Consider the following 22,546-nt stretch of genomic DNA (forward strand, 5'->3'; position numbering starts at 1 on the left):
TCTCCGATTCTTCTGGTGTCACATCTTTGGCTTTCTCTCCATTTTCAAAGACGCTCTCCAGTGATTTTTTTGTCTTTGTGTCATTTTTGCAAGGACTTAATGATACATTGAACGAAGAAAAAAAACCTCTGCACTCTGTGATGTTTGCGTTATGTAAGTTTCCAGGTGGAGGCCGACCATTGGTGGAAGATGGAATGAGGCCGGCTACAAATTGGGTCCTGACTGGGCCGGCAGCCTCTCCTACTTCCTGTTTGTAGCGAGCCGTGCGTTCGGCCCTGTGTTCTGTGTGACTGAGTTTCCTGAGATGAGAAGAGCTAGGCTGCAGTGGAAATAGTTTAGAAAGACCTCTATCTGGACATGGTAGCTGTAGGGGTGGGAAGCCGCTTCTTTTTAGAACCTTTTTCTCGTGTTTCGGTTAGGGAGACAGGTAAGAGGCTTGTATTTTCTTTTAGGGTTTTCTCACTGTAGGGAAGTTAGTTCTGTTTCATTTCTAGTGTGTTTTGTTTGTTGTTTTGTCCATGCCCACCGTGATGCTCGCTACCTGTTGAATTAATAAAACAAATAGTGGCTGTGTGTTTTACTTCTTTGCTTTCTTTTTCTTGTTTTCCTTGTGTTGCACTCCGGCTCCCCCTAGGCCGGTGCAACAGGGATATTTTCTTGACACACTTTAGAACCAGCAGGGTTGTCAAAACACAACAACCTACCTCAGTATCGTTGTTGACCATGTCCATCCACTTATCACCAGTGCCCCCATCTTCTAATCACTGTTTCCAGCTGGAGATTTGTTATTGTGTCTTTGTCGCATAGCTCAAATCACCTCACTGTTATGTGACGGCTGTGTGCAGATCAGGCCTAACGAAACAGGGGAAGCAAAACCAGATACATAACATCAGACCTGGACCTTCAAAATAAAACAGGAAACACAGACTGAAAATAATAACACAGAGCTGGAATTTAGCACAAGCTCCCTTTGAAACTTTAATATATAAGATTCCTATTTTTAAAAAAGTCACCAGCAGGAGGTAGCATTTACCAGACAGTTTCGTGCACATACACTCTGTGCATAACAGTTTAGAGGCACATTTAAAGGAAATTTGTGGGCTTTTGGTTGGTTCTTTTGCTTTGTGCTTGTAGAAACGAGGATGATAGGTAGTATTTTAAGTTTAATAGATAGTAGGTACTTCTTCAAGTATATTCTACAGCATTGTACACACTAGTACCTCTAGATGGTTTCAGAAGATTTTAAAAAGAAGCTAAGTGCAGCTTTGAAATAATTATACAGAGAAGCACAATCTTCTGTTTTCATAATATACTCAAGGTCACATTGATTCAGATGAGAAATATAACACTATTTCACCAGTTTAACTTGCCTCCAGATTAAAAAAAGTGTACTAGGCATTTCAGAGATTAAAAAATTACTTGTAATTTGAATACTCCCATTAAGTCAGTGCCTTTTGGAAGTAAAGAATAGATCTCTTTTCTCTTGTGTGTTTTCACCAATACAGGGTTTCTAAGCACAGGAGACCAGGCAGCCAAGGGCAACTATGGACTGCTGGATCAAATTCAGGCTCTCAGGTGGATCAAAGAAAACATCCAGGCCTTCAAAGGAGACCCAAAGCGAGTGACCATTTTTGGCTCTGGTGCAGGAGCATCGTGTGTCAGCCTGCTAACCCTCTCACATTACTCAGAAGGTACATGTTCTTTTTCACGGATCAAGGCACAACCACAGTAATATATGGTCAAAAGCAGGGGTCTTGTCATCAGTTTATAATTCCTGCTGTTATTTTGATATAGTGTGGATTTCACATCAAAAACAAACCCACAGTGAATCGTGAAGCGTGGAAGTTTTTTTTTAAAGCAGACCTGAAATGATAACACATTTCATAGTAGAGGAAACAATGTAGCAAAAAGACATCTGTTTTCTCTTGTTTAGTTAAAATTAAAATTAACTCCTACAGTATTAAATAGATTCATGCAGTTATTTAGACCTATCCTTCACTTACCCTTGATATTAAGGATGCAAACAAGTAGCTCCTGCATCTGTTTCCTCTTGCTTTGCATTTACATACATCTGTGGCAGGGGGCATGTGCAATAGTTAACAATGGCAACACTATTTTGAGGTATTTATTTGTCCTTGAGTGGATATATGTATACCTAGGTAATCAGATTTTTCTCAAACATAGACTGGATTCGTTCATATTCAGTTCTAGCAAATCAAACACTTAATTGACTTAATTGTGCACAGCAACTAGAGGTCGATGGGCAATTTTTGTAAACAAAGAAACAAAACCACAGAAAAGAGAACATAACCTCAATATAAACCTAAGCTCTGCTCAGCTGGAGGAAGCGCTTCAGTTTGTATATCCATCGCCCCGCCTGTTCACCGTGTGTACTTTGTAGCTTTTTCAAACAAAAAATATTCCTGTATGAAAATGGAGTGTTTGCTCTTTGTCTCTTAGATGTCATACGTATGACAAACATGCACGTTCCTTGGGTTGTTTATCATATTTGATACTGAAATGCAGTCTGTAGTCATTTACACTGGAGCATGAGGTATGAATGAGAAAAAGACTGTATTTACATCTTTGTTTACAGACAATAATATGGAAAATTTTAATTAAAAAACACAAAAGATAATTCTTCTAGTAAAAACAAACAAACAAGCAAAAAACAGGATTTGGAAGATTTGGAAAATGTTCTCGCAGTTCCCCTTCAGCTGTCCTCTCTTTGTGATATGAAAACTTTGTGAAAAACAAAACTCTGCACAAAATGTATATTTTTATCTTGCTGGTAAAAGTCTCTTGGTCGCTTTACCAAATATGCGAGGGAAGATTTTTATTTCCTTATGTCATGGCTATTTTGGCGTTTCATTTTCCTTATCTTGTACTTGAAGAAACATGAATGGCTTGATAGACACATATAAAATCCCTTGTGTTCAATTGCTGCAGCAGTCATGGTGCCCATACACCCTTGTAGGCAACCTTCATTTCATCAGACTTCACAAAGGAAGGTATTGTCACTTGTTGCCTCAGTTGGATCTCTGTTGTAAAGCTGCCATAAAGATTTATGTAGCTTCAACATTTGCATTAGCAGCACACCAGAAGCTGATAACACTCTCACTCTTTCAGTGTGTTTAGTTTTAGAGTGAACATCTAACTAACAGTGACAGTGGTGAAAGCTTGTACACGACTAACCAGGCTTTATGGGAAACATCTGCTCTGTCCGAATAACATACTTTTAACTGAGCCCGGCTGAGTCACCACTGTGTTTGCATGAATATAAATAGAACCCATGGCTTCAGTGTTCCTACCGCACTGTGGCCCAATTACTGACTGGCAGCTCGAGAAGTCATGCTAACAATGTTCCAGAATGTGGAACCAGCCTGAAGTATAGTAACAGCAAATATCTTCTATATGCCAGTTTATCATTCATTCATTCGTTAGAGACAGAAAGACGTAAATTAAATATTATGAATTATTCTATTATTTGCTATGAAATGTGTGCTGGAAATAATGGCGACATGGCTTCTTAAAATTCTGTTATACTGGTCTGCATGCCCAGTGTTATTTGAGAAGTCTTACCCACATCACATCATCATGTACTAATGTGTAGTCATGACCTCTTTGGCAACACATTTTATCACACTTTGTACCCACTTAGTACATGTTGTTATTTTTATTTTTTACATGTAGGGTAGATGGATAGAAATGTTTTCTGTAAGTGTTGAAGTGTTGGAGGACTGGCTAACCGAAAAGAAACTAATACATGAGCAGATCTGGCAGCACAAATGAATCAGCTACTAATGGAGGAGATGCCTCCATAATGGCTAACTGAAGGCCGGACAGTCCTGATCCTCAAGGATCCCCAGACTGGTCCCATCCAACTACCAGCCATTACCCTGCCTCAGCTTAACATGGATGCTCCTGAAAGGCATCATAGCGGCTAAGATGAACAGGCTCAATACATCAGCAGGCCCCAGAAAGGAACTGGCAGAAACACCAGAGGGGCAAAACACCAACTCCGTGTAGATAGAGCAGTCTCTCGAGTCTGTAAGACCAGACTAACCGACCTGTGCACCGCCTGTATTGACTATAAGAAAAGCTGCAACACTGCATCAGACATGGATCCAGAAATGCCTAAAACAGTACAAATGCAACAAGATCCAAATCGCATATGTCAGGAATTTTATGGGTATATAGCAAACGCCATTAAGTGTGGGATTTCCCAAGTATTAACCTGTCCACGGCTGTTCTGCATAGGCCTGAACACTCTCAGCCAGATCGTTAATAAGACTGGCTACAGATATTACATACTACTGGCATGCTACAAGCTGTATGCCAGGAGTGAACAAGACATCAGTTCACTGATCCACACGACTCGGAACTCCAGCAAAGACATTGGAACGTCATTCGGACAAAGAGGGAAGGTAGTCAGAACTGAGGGGATTGCACTACCAGAAGGCAACATTGGAGATATTGAAAACAGCTACAAGTACCTTGGAATCCCACAGGCAAATGGGAATGATGAAGAGCCCACTAGGAAAGCCGTAAACACTTAATTCCTTCAGAGAGTAAACAAGTCCTGAGGAGTGAGCTGAATGGGAATAACAAGATCTGGGCAATCAATGCTTACACCCTGCTGGGATCATAAGTCCTGCACCCTGAGACCGTAAGCTGAGCGGAAGGTGGCCAAGGACTAGTGAGTGTCAGGATAAAACAACAAAGACCCATGAGTACATCAGGAAGATGACCAAAACTCGTCATTTGCTTAGTGAATACCTCAAGCAGCAAAACCCAAGAAAGAAGAGGAGCCGTAGAGGGTTAATTACTATAGTCTTACAATAGAATAATGTACATCAAATTGCTTGAGAATTAGTTCTCCCAGATCATAACTGTGCTTGTCTTGCTTGGTATAGTGTTAACAAACAAATGGCAAAACATTTGCTTTATCAAGGTGAAAGGTTGCCTAAGAGAGTTGAGGCTTTGTTAAAGGTGGTCATACCAAATACTGACTTTCTAGCTTGTTTGAACTTGAAAACTCAGTTTTTGTTTCATATGTTGTATTTCCATGTTCAATAAACTGCTGCACCAGTTTTTAACAATGTGTGACAACGAATCTGAAAATAACTTTCACAGAATTTTTCAGCGATTCTGAATTCAATTAAATGGTAAAAGGGCATGTACTCAGTAATCACTGTAACCAGACAAACAGTTAAATAGATTGGAGTGCCATCAAAATCTGTTTTGAAAGAGAAAAGTACTGCCGATTTTGCAATACCAATTTAAACCATAAAGCATGAATACAGTGAAGTGTGTATATTACTAACACGAATTCCAATCTCAGATCTGTTCCAGAAAGCCATCATCCAGAGCGGCACTGCTCTGTCCAGCTGGGCAGTCAACTACCAGCCTGCCAAATATACAAGAGCCCTGGCTGAGAAGGTGGGCTGCAACATGCTGGACACCATCGACCTGGTGGAGTGTCTGCAGAAGAAGAACTACAAGGAACTAATTGAGCAGTACATCACACCCGCTAAGTACCACATTGCCTTCGGGCCAGTGATCGATGGTGATGTGATCCCCGATGACCCCCAGATTCTCATGGAGCAAGGGGAGTTCCTGAACTATGACATTATGCTGGGGGTCAATCAGGGTGAGGGGTTCAAATTTGTTGATGGCATTGTGGACAGTGAGGATGGCGTGTCTGCCAATGATTTTGACTTTGCTGTTTCTGACTTTGTTGACCATCTGTATGGCTACCCTGAGGGCAAAGACACTCTCCGTGAAACCATCAAATTCATGTACACTGACTGGGCTGACAAGGAGAACCCAGAAACTCGCCGCAAAACCCTGGTGGCTCTGTTTACTGACCATCAGTGGGTGGCACCAGCTGTGGCCACAGCTGACCTCCATGCTCAGTATGGTTCGCCCACATATTTCTATGCTTTCTATCACCACTGTCAGAGTGACATGAAGCCCAGCTGGGCTGACTCAGCTCATGGAGATGAAGTCCCATACGTATTTGGAATCCCCATGATCGGCCCAACGGATCTCTTCAACTGCAATTTCTCCAAGAATGACGTGATGTTAAGTGCTGTTGTCATGACCTACTGGACGAACTTTGCTAAAACAGGGTAAGTGCTTCTTTTCCTTCACTGCTCTTTCTATTTAATGCCTCTATAGAATCAGTAGTATCAAACTCTTCTGAATACGTGTAAAATAACACAAGACAAACAGACAAATAATTAAAGAAGCCAAAAACATCAGATTCAGTAAAAGGATTAGATGTTATAGTCCCTGATATTGCATTGCTTTTCACTCGCTGGGCCCACGTCCTCATTTTAGGTTTGACAGCGTTTTAGCAGGTAAAGGTGATGTTTTGACATGAATTGAGCTGCTGTTTTGGGAAGGCCTCGAAGGGGACTGGCGACGGCTCCCTGGCAGATCCCCGTGCACTAAATAGAAGTGAAGAAGTTAAAAAATGGAGACCAAGGAGGGAGGGAGGGTGGGGCACGTAAACGAGAATGATCAGCTTGCAGAACTGGGGGAACCTCTGTAGATGACAGCCGGAAGCGTGTTTGGAGGCGTGGTCCCACTCCTGAAATTCCGAAACATAATCTCCAATAAATGGAAAGAATCTTGAGGGATGGCTGTTACGAGTAAAGGCAGCCCAGAAACTTTACCAGCAGCACACATCGTTGTGTGCCTCAACTTTCGGTCTTTTACCCAAGCTAATCTGCCATTCTTTTGGGATCAGATTTATTTGAAATGTACTTTCTTTAAAGCACTATATGGAAGAAACCAAATTCATATTCCCATTTCGCTACCCTCTTATTCTCATAACTGGTTTAATTGTACTGTGAGTGAAGTGGCAAAAAGCATCGTAAAGTGTTTTTTGTTTCTCAAGAAACCAGCTCCACGTGTTTTCATGACTGTAGTGGATTCAAATAGTCATTTAATTACTTCTGTAGTTTTTTTTATTTTTATTTTCAGTTAAAATTTTCACTGTAGCCATGAATCACCATCAGATCCTGTGACTGTGAAGACGTGTGATTCAAATCATTTTATTACTTGCAAACACCTCCGTGAGCCCTAATGGGCAATGGATGACTCCTCCTATAAGGACAGAAATGTTTGATCATAGGGTAAAGGTGATCACTTAAAATAAGACTGTCATGATTTAATTGAAAGAAATATAGGTGGATCCAATCTAGTGCAGCAAAATGACCTCCAACCCCTAATGAGATGCATTTATTGTATGTTTGTGACACAATAAAGGACAGTATGGTGGCATGCATACACGTCAGGTAACCTATAATACATACTGTGTATAAATACTTAATATTCTAAGGATAGACAGAACATAAACTCTTGCTAACCTAGAGTTTGAATGATTAACATGTGAGTCAAAAAGATCAAATGGAGGTTAATAAAACAAGTCAAATCCGCCCAGCTGCTGCAGCAGTGCTGGGTTTGATGAAAGGATTTTCTTGCTGTTTATATTTGGATCACGCTTTTGCTTCACACACACCTTGAGATTAGGTATCAGCGTGTTTGCAGCCCACTCATACTGAAAATTCACTTTAAGGCGAATAAATAAAGTCATGATCAGCTTCATAATCTGCAGTGTTCATTCTGGCAGACTTGCAGACATTTTGGAAGACTCTTTTCTCTTGCTGCTTTTTTAATGGGCACAGAATAAAGCACTGTCATGAATCATGGCAGAGTGACGTTTCTTTTTTTTTTACTTTTCCTCATATCACTACAGAGAATTGGACAAGTTGAGCATGATACCATATGTGCATGTTAACTAGGGCTGGGTATCGTCACTGATTTCTAGAATCGATTCGATCCACGATTCTATTAAATTCGATTCGATTTGAATCTGGGAAATTTTGACAGTCAGAAATATTATAATTCAGATCAGTAAATTTACATATTTTTGTATCTATAAAAAGGAAGCTGACACACGCAAGGCTTTATCAAAGCAGAGGCCTTTGTGTCAAAGTAGCTGAAGATAAAACACAGAAAAACATGAAGGTGATTTTCCTGGCCTGGATTTTATAAAAATATTCTGCAGTACATCAAAAACGAAAGAAAACCATTAATTACCTTATGAACGTTACCTCTGACGTTACAGCGGTTTTATTAGAGACACAGCGTTTTGCATTTTGTATAATTTTAAAAAGTTTAAATTTGTTCAGTATTGAACGGCAGAAATTAGGTTTTCTTTTCAGAAGTATGTAAACAGGAAAAAAAACCAGCGGCCGACAGCCTGTAAACAACGGAAGACTTGTGCGTAACAAGCAAGCGAATAATGAAGAAAGGGAAACTGTTCTTGAAGTACAGAGAGAGAGAGAGGGAGCTGTGCATCGTGGTCGAAGCAAAACAGTGAAAGTCAGAGTGAATTCATGACGATGTTTATGTGAAGGGTTGGATCTTCTTTTGCTGCTGGTTCGGTCAATATTCTTTGGAGAGAGATCAAACTAACAGCTTTAGAATCGGTGCAAAAACAGGCGTAAACACAAAGCGCGGACCCGCCGACACATCAGGATCAGCGAGCTGTCGGCTTTCAGCCTATCACAAGTCGCCACTCTGTTGTAGGGCTAACACAGAGTGACACACAACATCCACACTCACATGCACAGCCATTGGCAATTTAGAAAAACCAGTTAACATAATCCCATTAACTGCATGACTTTGGATTGTGAGATGAAGCAAAGTACCTGAAGAGCACTCACGCAGACACTGGAAGAACATTGAATTCACTCCAGTTCAATTTTATTTATGTAGCACCAAATCACAACAATGTGCTTGATATAATAGGATAAAGACCCTACAGTTATAGAGTTTGTTTTTTTTGCCTGTCCCGTTTGGATCTTTAGCCATCAGAATTGTTGTCTGAAGGCCAAGAAAGATACCAAGGGACAAACATGACTGGGGGATAGGACAGGGAGAAAGAATGAAAGAAAGAGACGGAGAGAAAGAAAAACAGAGGGGAGAAGAGACGGTGAGAAGGGGGGAAGAAAGAAAGAAAAACAAACAAAACACCTGGATCACCTGTATGGAGAAAAAAAACCAGAAGAGAAAACAAACAAAAGAGCAACATAATAAAAAAACAGCACCATCACAATAAACTAGCTAACAGTAGATATCAGTAGATACTAAATATTACATGTTATTGTGCAGCACGCAAGATCGACAGTGCACAATGTGCTTTGAGGCAGCAGCCAAGAAAGCTGTAGTCCGCGTCTGTGAACACCCGTGTATACACCTGTGTGCACACCTGTGTGCACACCTGTGTGGATCAGCATGCTTGCATTCCAAAGGTTTCTCCATGTAACGATCTGCTAGGGAGTGTGGGGAGCCACAGCCCCGTCCACCAGGGTATGAAGCAGGTATGGAGGAGATCCAGGCCCCAGACATCCAGAGGCCCCAGAATACGAGGACCCAAGGAGGACCACCAGGGGGGGAAACCGTGTCACCCTCCTGGGAAGAGCTGAGGAGAGCCCCAAACGAGAGGTCACCAAGCAGCCACGGAGCAGAGGCCAGAGGGGGCTGCAGTGACGTGTCCGCGGGCTCTGCCGGCAACCAGCTGTACTAGAGAGGACCGGGCCCAGAGGCCTGGGGGCACCCACCCTCCAGAAGGGGCCCAGCTGGGCCACAGGTGCCACGCCCCGCCAATCGGCCACCAGGAGTGAGCCGGTACATACATGAGCGCCCAGCCCCAGACACCAAGAACCACCGACACACCAACGTCTGAGGGCATCAGCCACCGGCAGGGAGTGTGGTGAGGGGAGACAGGTCTCCATACCTCAGAGAGGTGGAGTCTAAGACCCAAGCTGACATATAGACACAGACGAACAGGCGCACGCGGACACAAACATGCATTCCCACCCCATATGCACAACCAAATACTCAGCACTCACCCGACGTGTAGACAGACACAAATAGACACTGCACAGACAGTCGCACTCCCCAAACATACTCTATATCCCAGGTCCAGGTACCCCCGCCCCCAGAAGGGAAAACCGTACCCAGACCCAGGACATGTAACCCTTTTCTCTGGGGTGGAGGAAAGCAGACCGCCTCCTTATCTGCAGTAGCAGGGAGGCTCCGCATCCCAGACCCCAATCCGACGGCCAGCACCTCCTCCCAGCCCCCCAGCCCTGACGGCTAACACAACCGGGGTGAGTGAAGACCCCAAACCTCCCTACGCCCGCTCATATGTAGTGTTGCTGTGTGCTGTTCTAAAGTGCATTTAAAACTCAGGAGAACGTGGTACTAGCTTCCTCTCAGAGAGCAGCACGGCTCCTCCAGAAAAACCCTCAGTGTCTAAATGCATTTAAAGTTGAGGGTAGGGCACCAGCGCCAGAGGTGGGTTTGAATACACAGAACATCCTCTGGACGCTGTATGACGTGCCCACCCCCAAGCCCCTATATGTATGTGTTATGTGAGAGTAAGAGTAATGTGGATGTCTAGGTTGCAGAATAAAATTGAGGCACAGGCGGCCAGAAGGGGACAGAGGGGGAGTGCCTCCCCTGCACCCTGGTGACATACCTGCACCCCAAGCCCTGCGTGTGTGGGTGGGTGTGGAGGAGTGGGAATAGGGAGGCAGCTGAGGATGGGGAGGGAAGAGAGGGAGGGGCAAGCGGCCCCTCCCTGGGGCCAGCTCCCCCGCTGACCCCAGTAGGCACCCCCACACTCCGGAACCCACCAGGGCAAGGGGGCCCAGGCCCATCCGGACCGGGGCCCGCAGCAGCAGCACCACCCAGCCCCACAGAGTCCGGGACAGCCCACCCGACTCCACCGCAGAGAAAACTGCACCAACCCCATCATCCAATCCTCTTCCAGACTACACAAGACAATAGACACCCAGGTGGAGTTGGACTGGTTCGTATATAGTGCTTTTCTACTCTCTCGGAGTACTCAAAGCTAGACAACATGCCACATTCACACCCATTCTCACAAGCACTTTCTCTATACATAGTGCTTTCTAAGTACATTCACACTCTGGAATGGATGCATTGGAGATGCATCCATTCCAGAGGGATTAGTATCTTGCCAAAGGATACTTGACATGCAGACTGGAGGAGCCAAAGATTGAACCACCAACCTTCGGATCAGTAGATGACCTGCTCTACCTCCTGAGCTACAGCCACCTCTTACCTTGTAACAGGAAGAAACCTGCAGCAGAACCAGGTTCAGGGAGGGGCAGGGCCATCTGCTGCGAATGGCTAAGGGCGAGGTGTGGGAGCCAAGACAAAAGACACAAATGTGGACAAAGACACAATGTGGAAGAGAGCCAAAGATGAATAATAATGTTTAAATGCAGAGGTGTATAAACACATAGTAAGTGAAAGCATGCACACTCCAAAGCACCCCAGTGTGGAGATGGTAGATGGGAGACCTACTTGAAGTAAGAGTGCTAATCACTGCATCACTGTGCTATCCCAGGCTTTCATATTCAGATAGACACAGCCCACTGCTGACCATGGTATCTTACAAATAACTTGAGTCTTGAGTAAAAAGGAGGAAAAATAAACTGCTCTCCTGAGATGAAAGTAATTAAGTATAATCCCAAACAACATTTAAGATTAAGATAGAGCTAACCGCGATGACCTATGTAATGTGAACTTACCGTTGATCCTTTTTTCTTATTGCTAATAGTTTTTTCTAAAGATCACCATTTTAAAACTGACACTACAAAGCACGTTGTTTGAGATAACAGCTGAATAATAAGTGTACATGTGGGTTTAACTGCACGCTGAATGTTCAAAACACATCAGCATAATTCTTTAAAGAAGTGGCACATCATCAAAAACAGTTTATCTGCCTTTCATGGCTGCCACTTAAAGATGAAGCGTTTCAATATGACTGAAACATACTGATGTGATGTGTTGGATGATGCAGTGACAGCTGAGTTTCAGAATATCAGCTGTACAGTTCTGCCATTTGTCACATAGCAGGCATAAGTTTTAGAAGTTTTGAACTTTTGATTTGCCAGTGCACTGATACAGGTATGTGTAGGGAGAGTCTAAGGGGCTTGGAAAGAAAAGCGTCTGGCTTTCTTGAAAACATTTCATCTGAGAAGCTTCATCAGTTCTAAGAGCAATTGGTGGAGAGTCCCAGATTTTAAGCCCTATGGGAGTGTCCCCAAGAGGGTCATGGACCCCCATTGATCCTCTACCTAATCACACAAGCCAAGGTGTGAAAACGGGTGTAGGTCACAATCAGCAAGTTTTGGGTGAGCTCACTGTGAAACCTAATCTCACCCTATCATATGACTTACTGCGGTCAAATGGCCCAAGATGTATGTGGGCATTAATGCGTCTGGGAAGGATCTCAGAACCGCATCATAGATGGATAGTTGGTGTCGTAAGCCCCGCCCTCTGTTCAAAGATGGTGGTGGCACGATGACCTGGATGACTGAGAATCTTCACAGACATACATGTAGGGAAAGGAGAAAAGTGATTACAGGCCCATTACATGTGTGTTGCTGCTGACTGGACCGAGCACATTCCCTTGGAAACAGTGAATGTTTTTCAGGCAGACGAACAAAAGTTGAGTCTCTCTCTGTTCAGTCCTAGAGCGATGTTAATATTGAAGTCTCCACAACTGATTTAGAAAGTGGAAGAATCAGCAGTATGTCAGCCTTCACTGCGTTAAATGCTTCCTCACTTCCTCTCTTTGTCTTTTATGAGTTTTATGAGTGCCATATATTTCCCATTTTTCATGAAGTGATATCATAAAAGCTGCATTGCAACTGCAATCTTAAGTAATGTTTTAGACTGTGTTCACTTCATAATATCATCATTTGCTGATTTACCTCTCCCAAAGCAAAGTATTTGGCCTCTACCTCATTCCCCATCACTGTAACTCAGATTAAAACAGGATTGAAACATTCTAGACATTTTTTTTAATATTTTTTAATATACTACTTTATTCATAGATATTTTCAGCTGGGACAAAGTAACACTGAAAGTATCTGTTGCACTTCTGTAGTGACATTGCATTGCAGCTGTGAATTATATGCCTTAAAACACCTGCTTTATGGACAGGAACACAGATGTAGGATTCCAACTTACAGCAAGAGTCGCTGTTTCCAACAGATGGGATGCTTGATGGAAACCTGGAAGAGGAGTATATATTTTGCTGTTCAATAAGCACGGAGGACCTCAAACATTGACATTTCTTAAAGCTGATAGCAGTGGTAGGGGATGGCATATTGTTCCAGCATATGTTAGTGCTGAGATGACAGGCCTTAAGTGAAACGCCGCCACCTGCTAACGCCTAATGTATGAGTCCATATGTAAGCACCAGTTGGAGGGCAAGCCTCGCAGCGTTGCTGTGATCAACCTTTTTAATGAGAGGACAAATTTATGAAATGGCACAGGTGGTGCTGTGAACATATTACACTCATGTCTTTGAAAACTGGAAACTGTATAGAAATATTTTCTATGGCCTACATTACCTTTAGAATATAGAAAGCATTAATACTGTGAAGTGTTTAGGTATGAATGCCACTGATGCTGGTTTTTGTTGGTTCTGTTTGTTTTCTGTATGTCTCCATCTGAATTCCAGACTTTTTTTCCTTACTTGAAATGAAACGTGGGTTTACATAATCAGACAGCCATCCATGGGCATGCCCAAATGATATCTCTCCTTAACATTTTATAGGAGGTTTTTCAAATTTGGCACTCACTCGCTCAAAGGTAAGAGATCAAACTTCAATACAAATTCATGTCTTCCACACAAGGTAGAAAATCTGCTTGTAATTCAGCTCTGTTATTCAATAACAGAAGGTGGTGAACAAATGTTTGAATAGGTCTGGACAGATATGGATGTAAGTACGAAGCAGACTGCTTAGCAGATACATACAACTGCAGTCTTCATTTTTGTGAAAGTTCTTAAAGACGTGCAGAAAGCAATGGTGGCGTTGTGCTGGCTACATAGCAAGAAAGTTCTGGTTTTGAGCCTTTTTGTCAGCTGGGGTCTCATTTTGTGTGTGTTTTATTTCTAAATTATTTCTAAACTGGACACATCAAGTCATTTTTCTATTTTAAACTAAAGACTCTACAATAATACAGAGTAAGCATTTGGTGACAGCTGAAAAGAAAAACTCCCTAACAACAGGAAGAAACCTCTGTCAGAATTAGACTTGGGGAGGATTTAAAAGTAGAATGGGAGGCAGAGCCTTCAGTTTTCAGGCCCCTCTTCTGTGGAACCAGCTTCCAGTTTGGATTCAGGAGACAGACACTATCTCTACTTTCAAGATTTGGCTTCAAACTTTCCTTTTTGCTAAAGCATATAGTTAGGGCCTGCCGGCAGCATGGTGGTTAGCACTGTTGCCTCACAGCCAGACGGTCCTGAGTTTGATTCCACCACCTGGTCTGGTCCTTTTTGTGTGGCGTTTGCACATTCGCCCTGTGTTTCTGTGGGTTCTCTCCGGGTACTCCGGCTTCCTCCCACAGTCCAAAGACATGCAGACAGTGGGGTTAGGTTAATTGGTAACTTTAAATTCCCATAGGCGTTAATCTGAGTGTGAATGGTTGTTTGTCTCTGTGTTAGCCCTGCGACTGACTGATGACCTGTTCAGGGTGTAACCTGCCTCTTACCCTAAGGACAGCTGGGATAGGCTCCACCCCCACCGCAACCCTGAAAGGGATAAGTGGAAGAGAATGGATGAACACTTCCATCCAGTGCTCTAATGGGGTGATATGGTACTTTAAGGGCTTTAAGATAAGATGGGCCCGGATTATTCAAGAACATTCAAGCCAATATGGGCAAAATCTGCTCTCTCTTTCTAGTTGATCCAAAATGCTGCAGCATTTTAGCACTCCTGATAATAAATCCAGTAGTCCAGCCCAGAAGAAATGCATAATGTTGTTTTCTATGCAGCACCTGAGAGAAGATGCTTCTGATTTTAGGGCTATTACACAAATGCAAGAAAGCAGTCCGACATATTTGTTCAAAATGTCCGTTGAAGTCCAAAGTAATGCCATCCAGAGTTTTATCTGAATTTGCTATGCCTTCTAATAATGCTGCCTAAGCAAAGCACGTATTACAAAACCCTGTAACACCACAATTAGACCTGTGTGGAGAGAACTCCTCATTTACATGAACAAATTGGAGTCGGTTAGATAGATTCAAACCAGTGCAGTGCAGTGCCTTGATTACATACGGCATCTGCTAATCTCTGTAGCAAAATAAGGCTATTTGAGTAAGAGTTTTACCCAACCTGCAAAGCCTCCAAGGCCAGACATGCTTGCTCAGGGTAGTACAGCACAAGCTGTGGCTTTGACTTCTGTATACCAGACATGTGAAATATTAGTAAATACAATTTCCATCCCATAAATGTCTACACTAATGTATTTGTTTAGCTGTTTATTTATTTGGTATATAGCAATACATTACACTGGTATATTTATTTTTTTACTACTGTGTAAATACTATGGAAAGAACACAATCACATCGAGTAAAATGGTAAATGGTTCTTATACAGCTCTTTTCTATCAGAGCAATCAAAGCGCTTTACACAGCTTACCTCATTCACCCACTCATACAAACACTGTGCTCTTTATATGTAAGGGCTTTCTATCTAACATTCACACACATTCATACTCTGATGGATGCATTGGAGAGCAACATGGGGTTAGTATCCTGCCCAAGCATATTTGGTATCCAGACTGGAGGAATCAAAGCACCAACCTTCCAATTAGCAGATGACCTGCTCTGAGCTATAGCTTACAAAAAACAGGGTTTAATAAACATTTAAAGGATTACAAAATGAATACATCGTCTTAACCTTAAAGACCAGCAATTTAATAACAATATAACATTATAATTTAGTTTGATTCTCCAGTTCTCCAATATCTAGCCAGTTTTACTAAGCTCCTTATATATTCTGATATATATGAAGGCACACATACAAGTGTGTGTGTGTAGGTGTGTGGGTATTTTTGTGAATTTTTTGATAATATATGGAATAACATATCGGAAACTGTGATTGTAGAACTCTTGGGTCAGCTTTTTCTCCCTTAAGACTTTATTTCATTGGACACGGTCATGTTTCGAGCCTAGATAAGACACTTTAAGAATAATAAACAGACTCGGCAGTAGATTTAAGTCATCAGACATACCAGTGCTTTGTGGTGAAGAGAGAGCTGAGAGTAAAAGTGAAGCTCTCGATTTAACAGTTGATCTGCGTTTCTGGTTACGAGCTTTGGGTAGTGACTGTAAGAACGAGATCGCAGATACAGGCGGCGTAAATGAGCTTTCTCCAAAGGTTGGCTGGCCTCTCGGCCATCTGGGAGGGGCTCAGAGTAGAGTCACATTGAAAGGAGTCAGTTTAGGTGGTTTGAGCATCTGACACGGATGCCTCCTGGGTGAGGTGTTCCGGTCATGTCCCATCGGAAGGAGGCCCTGGGGCAGACACAAGAGATTATATCTCTCGGCTGTCCCACCAGAAAAGCTGGAGGAGGCTGCTAGGAAGAGGGGGGTCTGCTTCTCCTGTGACTCAGCTCTGGATATGTGGAATAACTGGACGGATGGAGTGTCAGGGGCAGCAGTTCTGTAGTAATAATAATAATTACAATAAGTACTGTTGCCTCACAGCAAAAAGGCCCTGGATTTGAATCCACCATCTCTCACACACACGCACACACACACACACACACACACAACGAGCTAATCATGAACATTTCCCCTTAAAATACAATCTTTAATTGCTGACAGTAGGAATTATACATATGCTCTTAGGCTAAACTTGGCCTTAATAGCATTAAAAATGTCTTTCATAACTATTAAGTGAATTTTGCATTTTTGTCAGTTTGAGAGGGCAGCAGTGCATAAAGAGCAATATGCAGTACTATACTCTGGCTATGTTTCAGTTCAGGCTTCACTTAAGCGTCGAAAGATTCACAGTAATAATAATAATAATAATACTTTTAAAAGAAACGGATTCTAAGGATTCGAGGCACTGAAAAGAGCTGGACTGCAAATCACCAAGCAGAACAGAACGTCAAGAGACCGGATATTTTCTAACACATTCATTCAGACAGCCAGAAACTGACTGTACACAACACATCTGTCTGTAATCACAAAATACGTCACAAACAGTGCTTCTTGTTGCATCTTAAAATGCAATGTGTGAACTTTTCCTCTTGAGTACTGAGATAGACAACAACCCACAATCCGCGTGTCAGCTCCAAGGTTGTTGTATAGCTTTCACTCCCCCACAATTCTTCAAAGTTAATGAAATCATTCTCACAAAGTCACTGGAGAGGTAGCTCTTTCTCAAGCTACCAAAAAGTGCACTGAGTAACACTGAATATTAAGAAAATGTAACCTGGAAACGTGTCATTGGTGTTTAAGGACACAGAAGACTTTGTCAGCTTGTGCATTCAAATTCAGAGTCACCTCCAAACACATTAGCTTTGGAAAGAAGGAGCAAACAGATGAAAACAGATGAAAGACTTTGGGGTTTGGGGCTGATGACTCATCTGGAAGTGTCACAAATTCGTGCTAACTGAATCTAATGGACTCTTACATTGTTGAATTGTATTATCACATCACTTTAAAACTATTTGAGGAAGAGCTAATTCAAAGTCAGAAAAACCTGCTTTGTTACTTTGTGTTCGCTGTGTTTTAAATGGTAATGAATGAGATATTTAGCTTTTTTCACAGCTGTATATTTCCTTTGTCAAAATGAATTAGAAATACAGTAATGTAGTAATAATTAGCTGTCCAGAAATCCTTGGCATGTTGATTGAAAAGGGTTTTATCTGCTTTTCTCTTTCAGGGATCCAAACCAGCCAGTTCCACAGGATACCAAATTCATCCACACAAAGCCTAACCGCTTCGAGGAGGTAGCGTGGACAAAGTACAACCCCAAGGACCAGCTCTACCTTCACATTGGCCTCAAACCTCGAGTCCGAGACCACTACCGAGCTACCAAGGTTGCGTTCTGGCTCGAACTGGTTCCACACCTTCACAACATTAATGAATTTTTTCAATATGTATCCACTACTACTAAGATACCTCCACAGGACACTACACCGTATCCTTATACCAAACGATTCCCGGGTAAAAACAACTGGCCCTCCACCACACGCCACCCGGGAGTTCCTTCTGCCAACACCAAGCAAACAACCAACCAGCGCAAGAGCGGGGACCTGACTGATGAGTCAACTGTGGTGATTGAGACCAAACGGGACTACTCCACTGAGCTCAGCGTCACGATCGCCGTGGGAGCATCGCTGCTATTTCTGAACATCCTCGCCTTTGCTGCACTCTACTACAAGAAAGACAAACGTCGCCATGAGTCCAACCAGCGCGTCCCCACCCCGCAGCGCAACTCTGCTCCAACCAATACTCCATCTACTGCCAATGACGTAGCCCATCTGCAGAGTGAGGAACTGATGTCTCTACAGATGAAGCAGCAACAGCTGGAACACGAGCACCACCATGAGTGTGACTCACTTCAGGCCCACGACACGCTGCGGCTCACCTGCCCACCAGACTACACACTGACTCTCCGCAGGTCACCTGATGATATACCACTGATGACTCCCAGCACCATCACCATGATCCCCAATTCCCTGGCTGGCATGCAGCCTCTGCACAATTTCAACACTTTTGGTGGCAGCCAGAACAGTACCAACTTGCCCCACGGCCACTCCACCACGCGGGTATAGCTCAGCTGGGACGGGACTGTGCCAGGTTCCCTCTGGATTAACAACTACCCACACGAGGAGAATATAAGTTATTCAGCAGATGTTATTTTGCTACCAAGCCTTCTTGAAAAGCATATACAATATAAAGTGATCATAAACTCACAAAACTATTCAAAATGAATGTTATTACAGTAATAACTGTTTGGAGCAAATTGTCACGAAGGTTTTCGAGGAGTGTTACCAAGACAAAGGGCAACCAGTGGATGACTGTTATATAATCTCATGAGACAAAAACAGCAGTTTCTATGTTGACAGACAAAGACGACAGTTGGTGAAAAGCAACAATGGAACACCATCTTTTCCTCCATGCACCTGACTTGGGCACATGAAATGTATTTATGAAAACTTTGTATAAAAAGAACACGAAAAAAGGTATATAGACATGAGTGGAAATACAAAAAGTTTTAAAGAAGAAAAACAATATTAAAATTGCTCCTGAAACTATTGTTTTCATTTTCATTTTGCTTGTGCTTTATGTTGAGGTTTGTGTAAATATACCTGAACATCGGTCATTCTTTCTTCCTGTTACGACTTGTGTTTCATTCATTTTCGCACAATGACCAAATTGCGATCACAATCCCACACTCGGAGAGTTGCACACTGCGGGTTCGCAGGTCACCACATACAGTACTGTCTCGTGCATTGCTTCGTGTCCACGTTTTAGATACTGCATGTAGAACGAGCTTTACTTTGCATTTCAGACATCTACTGTCTGACAGTATGGACTGACTCACTCCCATCACCTGCTGTCACCCTGTTATGCTTCCAGCAGTTATCTGTCTCAGCACTGCCTGTGCTTACGATGTGACCAGCAATGTATTATTTAGAAATAAAAAGGCAGTGATTTTTTTGTATTAATATTAGTTGGATATGTTTGTAAAGAAATATATGTTAGATATTTTAAATTGTCATATGCTAGCAATATGTAAAGTATTGTGCCAGGATTGTGATATTTTGGGTTACAAAAAAGTGAATGAGTGTAAATATTAATGATGCTAATTATTATGAAATTACAACACGAGTAGTCATAACTCTCTTTCCATTTTGCATCCTATTATGAAAAAAGAGGCAGATGATTTTAAGCTACATTTGTAAATTCTATTAAATATATATTCATTTGGTCTATAAACCAGTCGAGATAACGAGGGTTTTAATATAGAGTTGAAAAGTCCTTATTTAGTAGTTAGTCTTGTATTTATTTGCAGTTTTGCCTTCGGTAATACTACGCATATTTCTGGACACTTGTATAAAGTTTTTCTGCAACATTTTTAATAAAATATCACAGTATTTTCTAAATAAAAAAATGGGCGAGAGATAGAAAAGAAACATGGTTCAAGGTCTGATCGGATTATTTGTCTGGTGTGTGTTTAATTGGAGAGTATTGCCACTGGACAAAAGAGCACACGTCAAAGCGTTTTCACTCCTACAAAGTCACATTCACCTTTGCACACATATTTCTACAGCAATTTATATTTTATAGAAATAAACTCACACACAAGAGTTGCTGGATTAGAAGTTTATCTGGGTTTATTGTGCCACAGCCACCCTGATAATAAAAAAACAGCTTCACAGCAAGAACTCAAACTTTATCTGAAACAAGGATGTTGCAAAGGTAAGTCTTTCATGTTGTTTTAAGTGTAATTCTTTAAAATGTTCATCTTGTTACAATTTCACGCTCACGTTCTTCATCTGTGTTTTATTTAGTAAAAAACACTTTGATTTATTAAAACGTTCAGAAATTACTCTGTCAGCTTAACTAGTCATTTTTTTATCACAGTAAAAACAGTGATTAAAAACAAGTATTTTGTTGTGATTCCACTGTCATAGGCAAGGCAAGTTTATTGTGTAGCACATGTATAGCACAATTCAACAACAAGGTGATTCAAAGTGCTTTACAGAGACATTAGAAACAAAAACAAATAAAAAGCATGATTTAAAATTGATTAAAACAAGCAAAGAAACAAACAAACAAAACAGTATATAAAATCAAAACAGATAAAATCAAAACAGATAAAATCAGTAGTTAAAATGTAAGTCATACAACAGTCATACAACAAAAGTCTGAAAAAAATACTTGATTAAGTAGAGAAAAAAATGAGCTAACACATGTAAAAAAAACCTTCTACAACTTATAGGGTCAAAATAATAATAACACAAATTTCACAATGAAAAAACAAAGAAGACACAAACACACACACGAATAGAGTTCCAGTATATTTGAAGCTTGCTTTTTTTGTTTTGTTTCATTGACATAATTATTGAGGCTTTAAGTATCAAATGAAATGTATGTTCTTCAAGGGGAAATAAGGGGTTGTGCAAAATTGGAAACCAACATTTCCATCCATACGTACAAGTTTGGTGTGTGGAACTGACTGTGACTGTGCTACTGTCAGTGCCCTGTTTCCACCAGGTGACACTCATCAGTTAAATTCACCTCAGATTACCCTGTGGACAATCATGAGGACACCACTGGAGTGAGTGAGGAGTGAAATCAATGCAAGATGTCAAACTGAGGTAGAAGGATAACAGGATGGTCCATAAAGCAAAGAGTGGACCCTGTTGATGCCAGACTAGGAAATTAGTATCTGTCAATGGGTGAGAGCAGCCCACTCCATCCTGGCCTACACGCTTACAAAGGGCGTGGCACTCTTCCAATAAAACCATTTTCAATTTACAATGTATACCAGTATAATCTCAGATGACACCACACTAACCAGCAGTAGAAAAACTATTTAGTAGAATAATAACTATTTGCTTTAGTAAAAGTACTAAGAAACCAAGCTAAAAGTCCTTCAGTGAAAGTGTTAAAAGTATTTATTTGTAATTTTATGTATTTTTTCTGTATTATGTCATTAGATCATTTTTACTCTTGATTAACAAAAAAATATTTTTTTAATTATTTTGCAGTAATTGAAAGAGGTAGCATTTTAGTTACAGTGAAGTTAAAGCACAATAGTTGCTATTACTGCATCACTCAGTCATTGTCAGTCAGCCAGTCAGATAAAGACTGCAGAAAATAAGTTATTATGGAGCCACTATTCAGCACGGGCCTGAAGCTGATCACACGTGACCACGTTGTTTGCACAGTCTGTCTCTGTGTAATCTAGTGGGACTGGCAAATGTTAAGGTTCAAAATATTGGGGATGGAGACAAGAGAAAAAACCACAATAACAACACTGGTCCGGCCGGGTCAAGTCAAACGATGATTTTAATGATCACACACGTGGGAGATGGACACCGTACGCAGACAGCATCAGATCTCAAAATGGTGGAGCATTGCTCAAACTCTTATAGCCTCTGGTGCCTCCACCTTATCATAAAAGCCTAAACATTCACATGCTTTCTCTCACACAGCGCCTAAGCTACGACCTTGGCTCCCTGTTTATCTGCTCCTGCTGAGTTGGGGCAGAAAACTCCAGTATGCTCTGTTCTCTTCTAATCAGACAAATAAGGCGATGACTTTCTGCAAACAGTATTTCTTATAACTCAGCAGTATAATGCATCATAAAACAATGTCATTCATCCACAATAAATCAGCAGTCTAATATAATGCAAATCAGTTTAACTAATGCAATAGTTATCAGCTTCTTCTAATTCAGGAGAATAATGCAAACTAAAACTACATAATAATTCACAAGCTTTAGTTAGGGGTATAACTGTTTCTTGACTTTTCCAGTGCCTTTAATACCATCCGGCCCTGTATGCTTCAGGAGAAACTGAACAGGATGCAGGTGGACCCCTGCCTGGTGGCTTGGATCTCCGACTACCTCACCGACAGACCACAGTACGTCAGGCTGAAGGACATCAC

At 41.7% G+C, this 22,546-nt stretch overlaps 1 protein-coding gene across 1 annotated transcript in view; it reads left to right on the top strand.

Annotated features, from left to right (window-relative positions):
- nlgn4xa (neuroligin 4 X-linked a) overlaps positions 1–20,086 on the top strand; it is a 112,077-nt gene extending 91,991 nt beyond the window's left edge. The window contains exons 4-6 of the mRNA XM_085447586.1: positions 1,506–1,691; positions 5,345–6,134; positions 17,805–20,086. Of these exons, the coding sequence (XP_085303712.1) occupies positions 1,506–1,691; positions 5,345–6,134; positions 17,805–18,699 (1,871 nt within the window). The 3' untranslated portion in view covers positions 18,700–20,086. The remainder of the gene's footprint in view (positions 1–1,505; positions 1,692–5,344; positions 6,135–17,804) is intronic.
- The last annotated feature ends 2,460 nt before the right edge of the window (positions 20,087–22,546 follow it).

This window comes from Copadichromis virginalis, linkage group LG23, assembly GCF_057382275.1.
Source record: "Copadichromis virginalis isolate Kocher_CV1m ecotype Utaka linkage group LG23, C_Virginalis_male_GT1.1, whole genome shotgun sequence".
NCBI lineage: Eukaryota > Metazoa > Chordata > Actinopteri > Cichliformes > Cichlidae > Copadichromis > Copadichromis virginalis.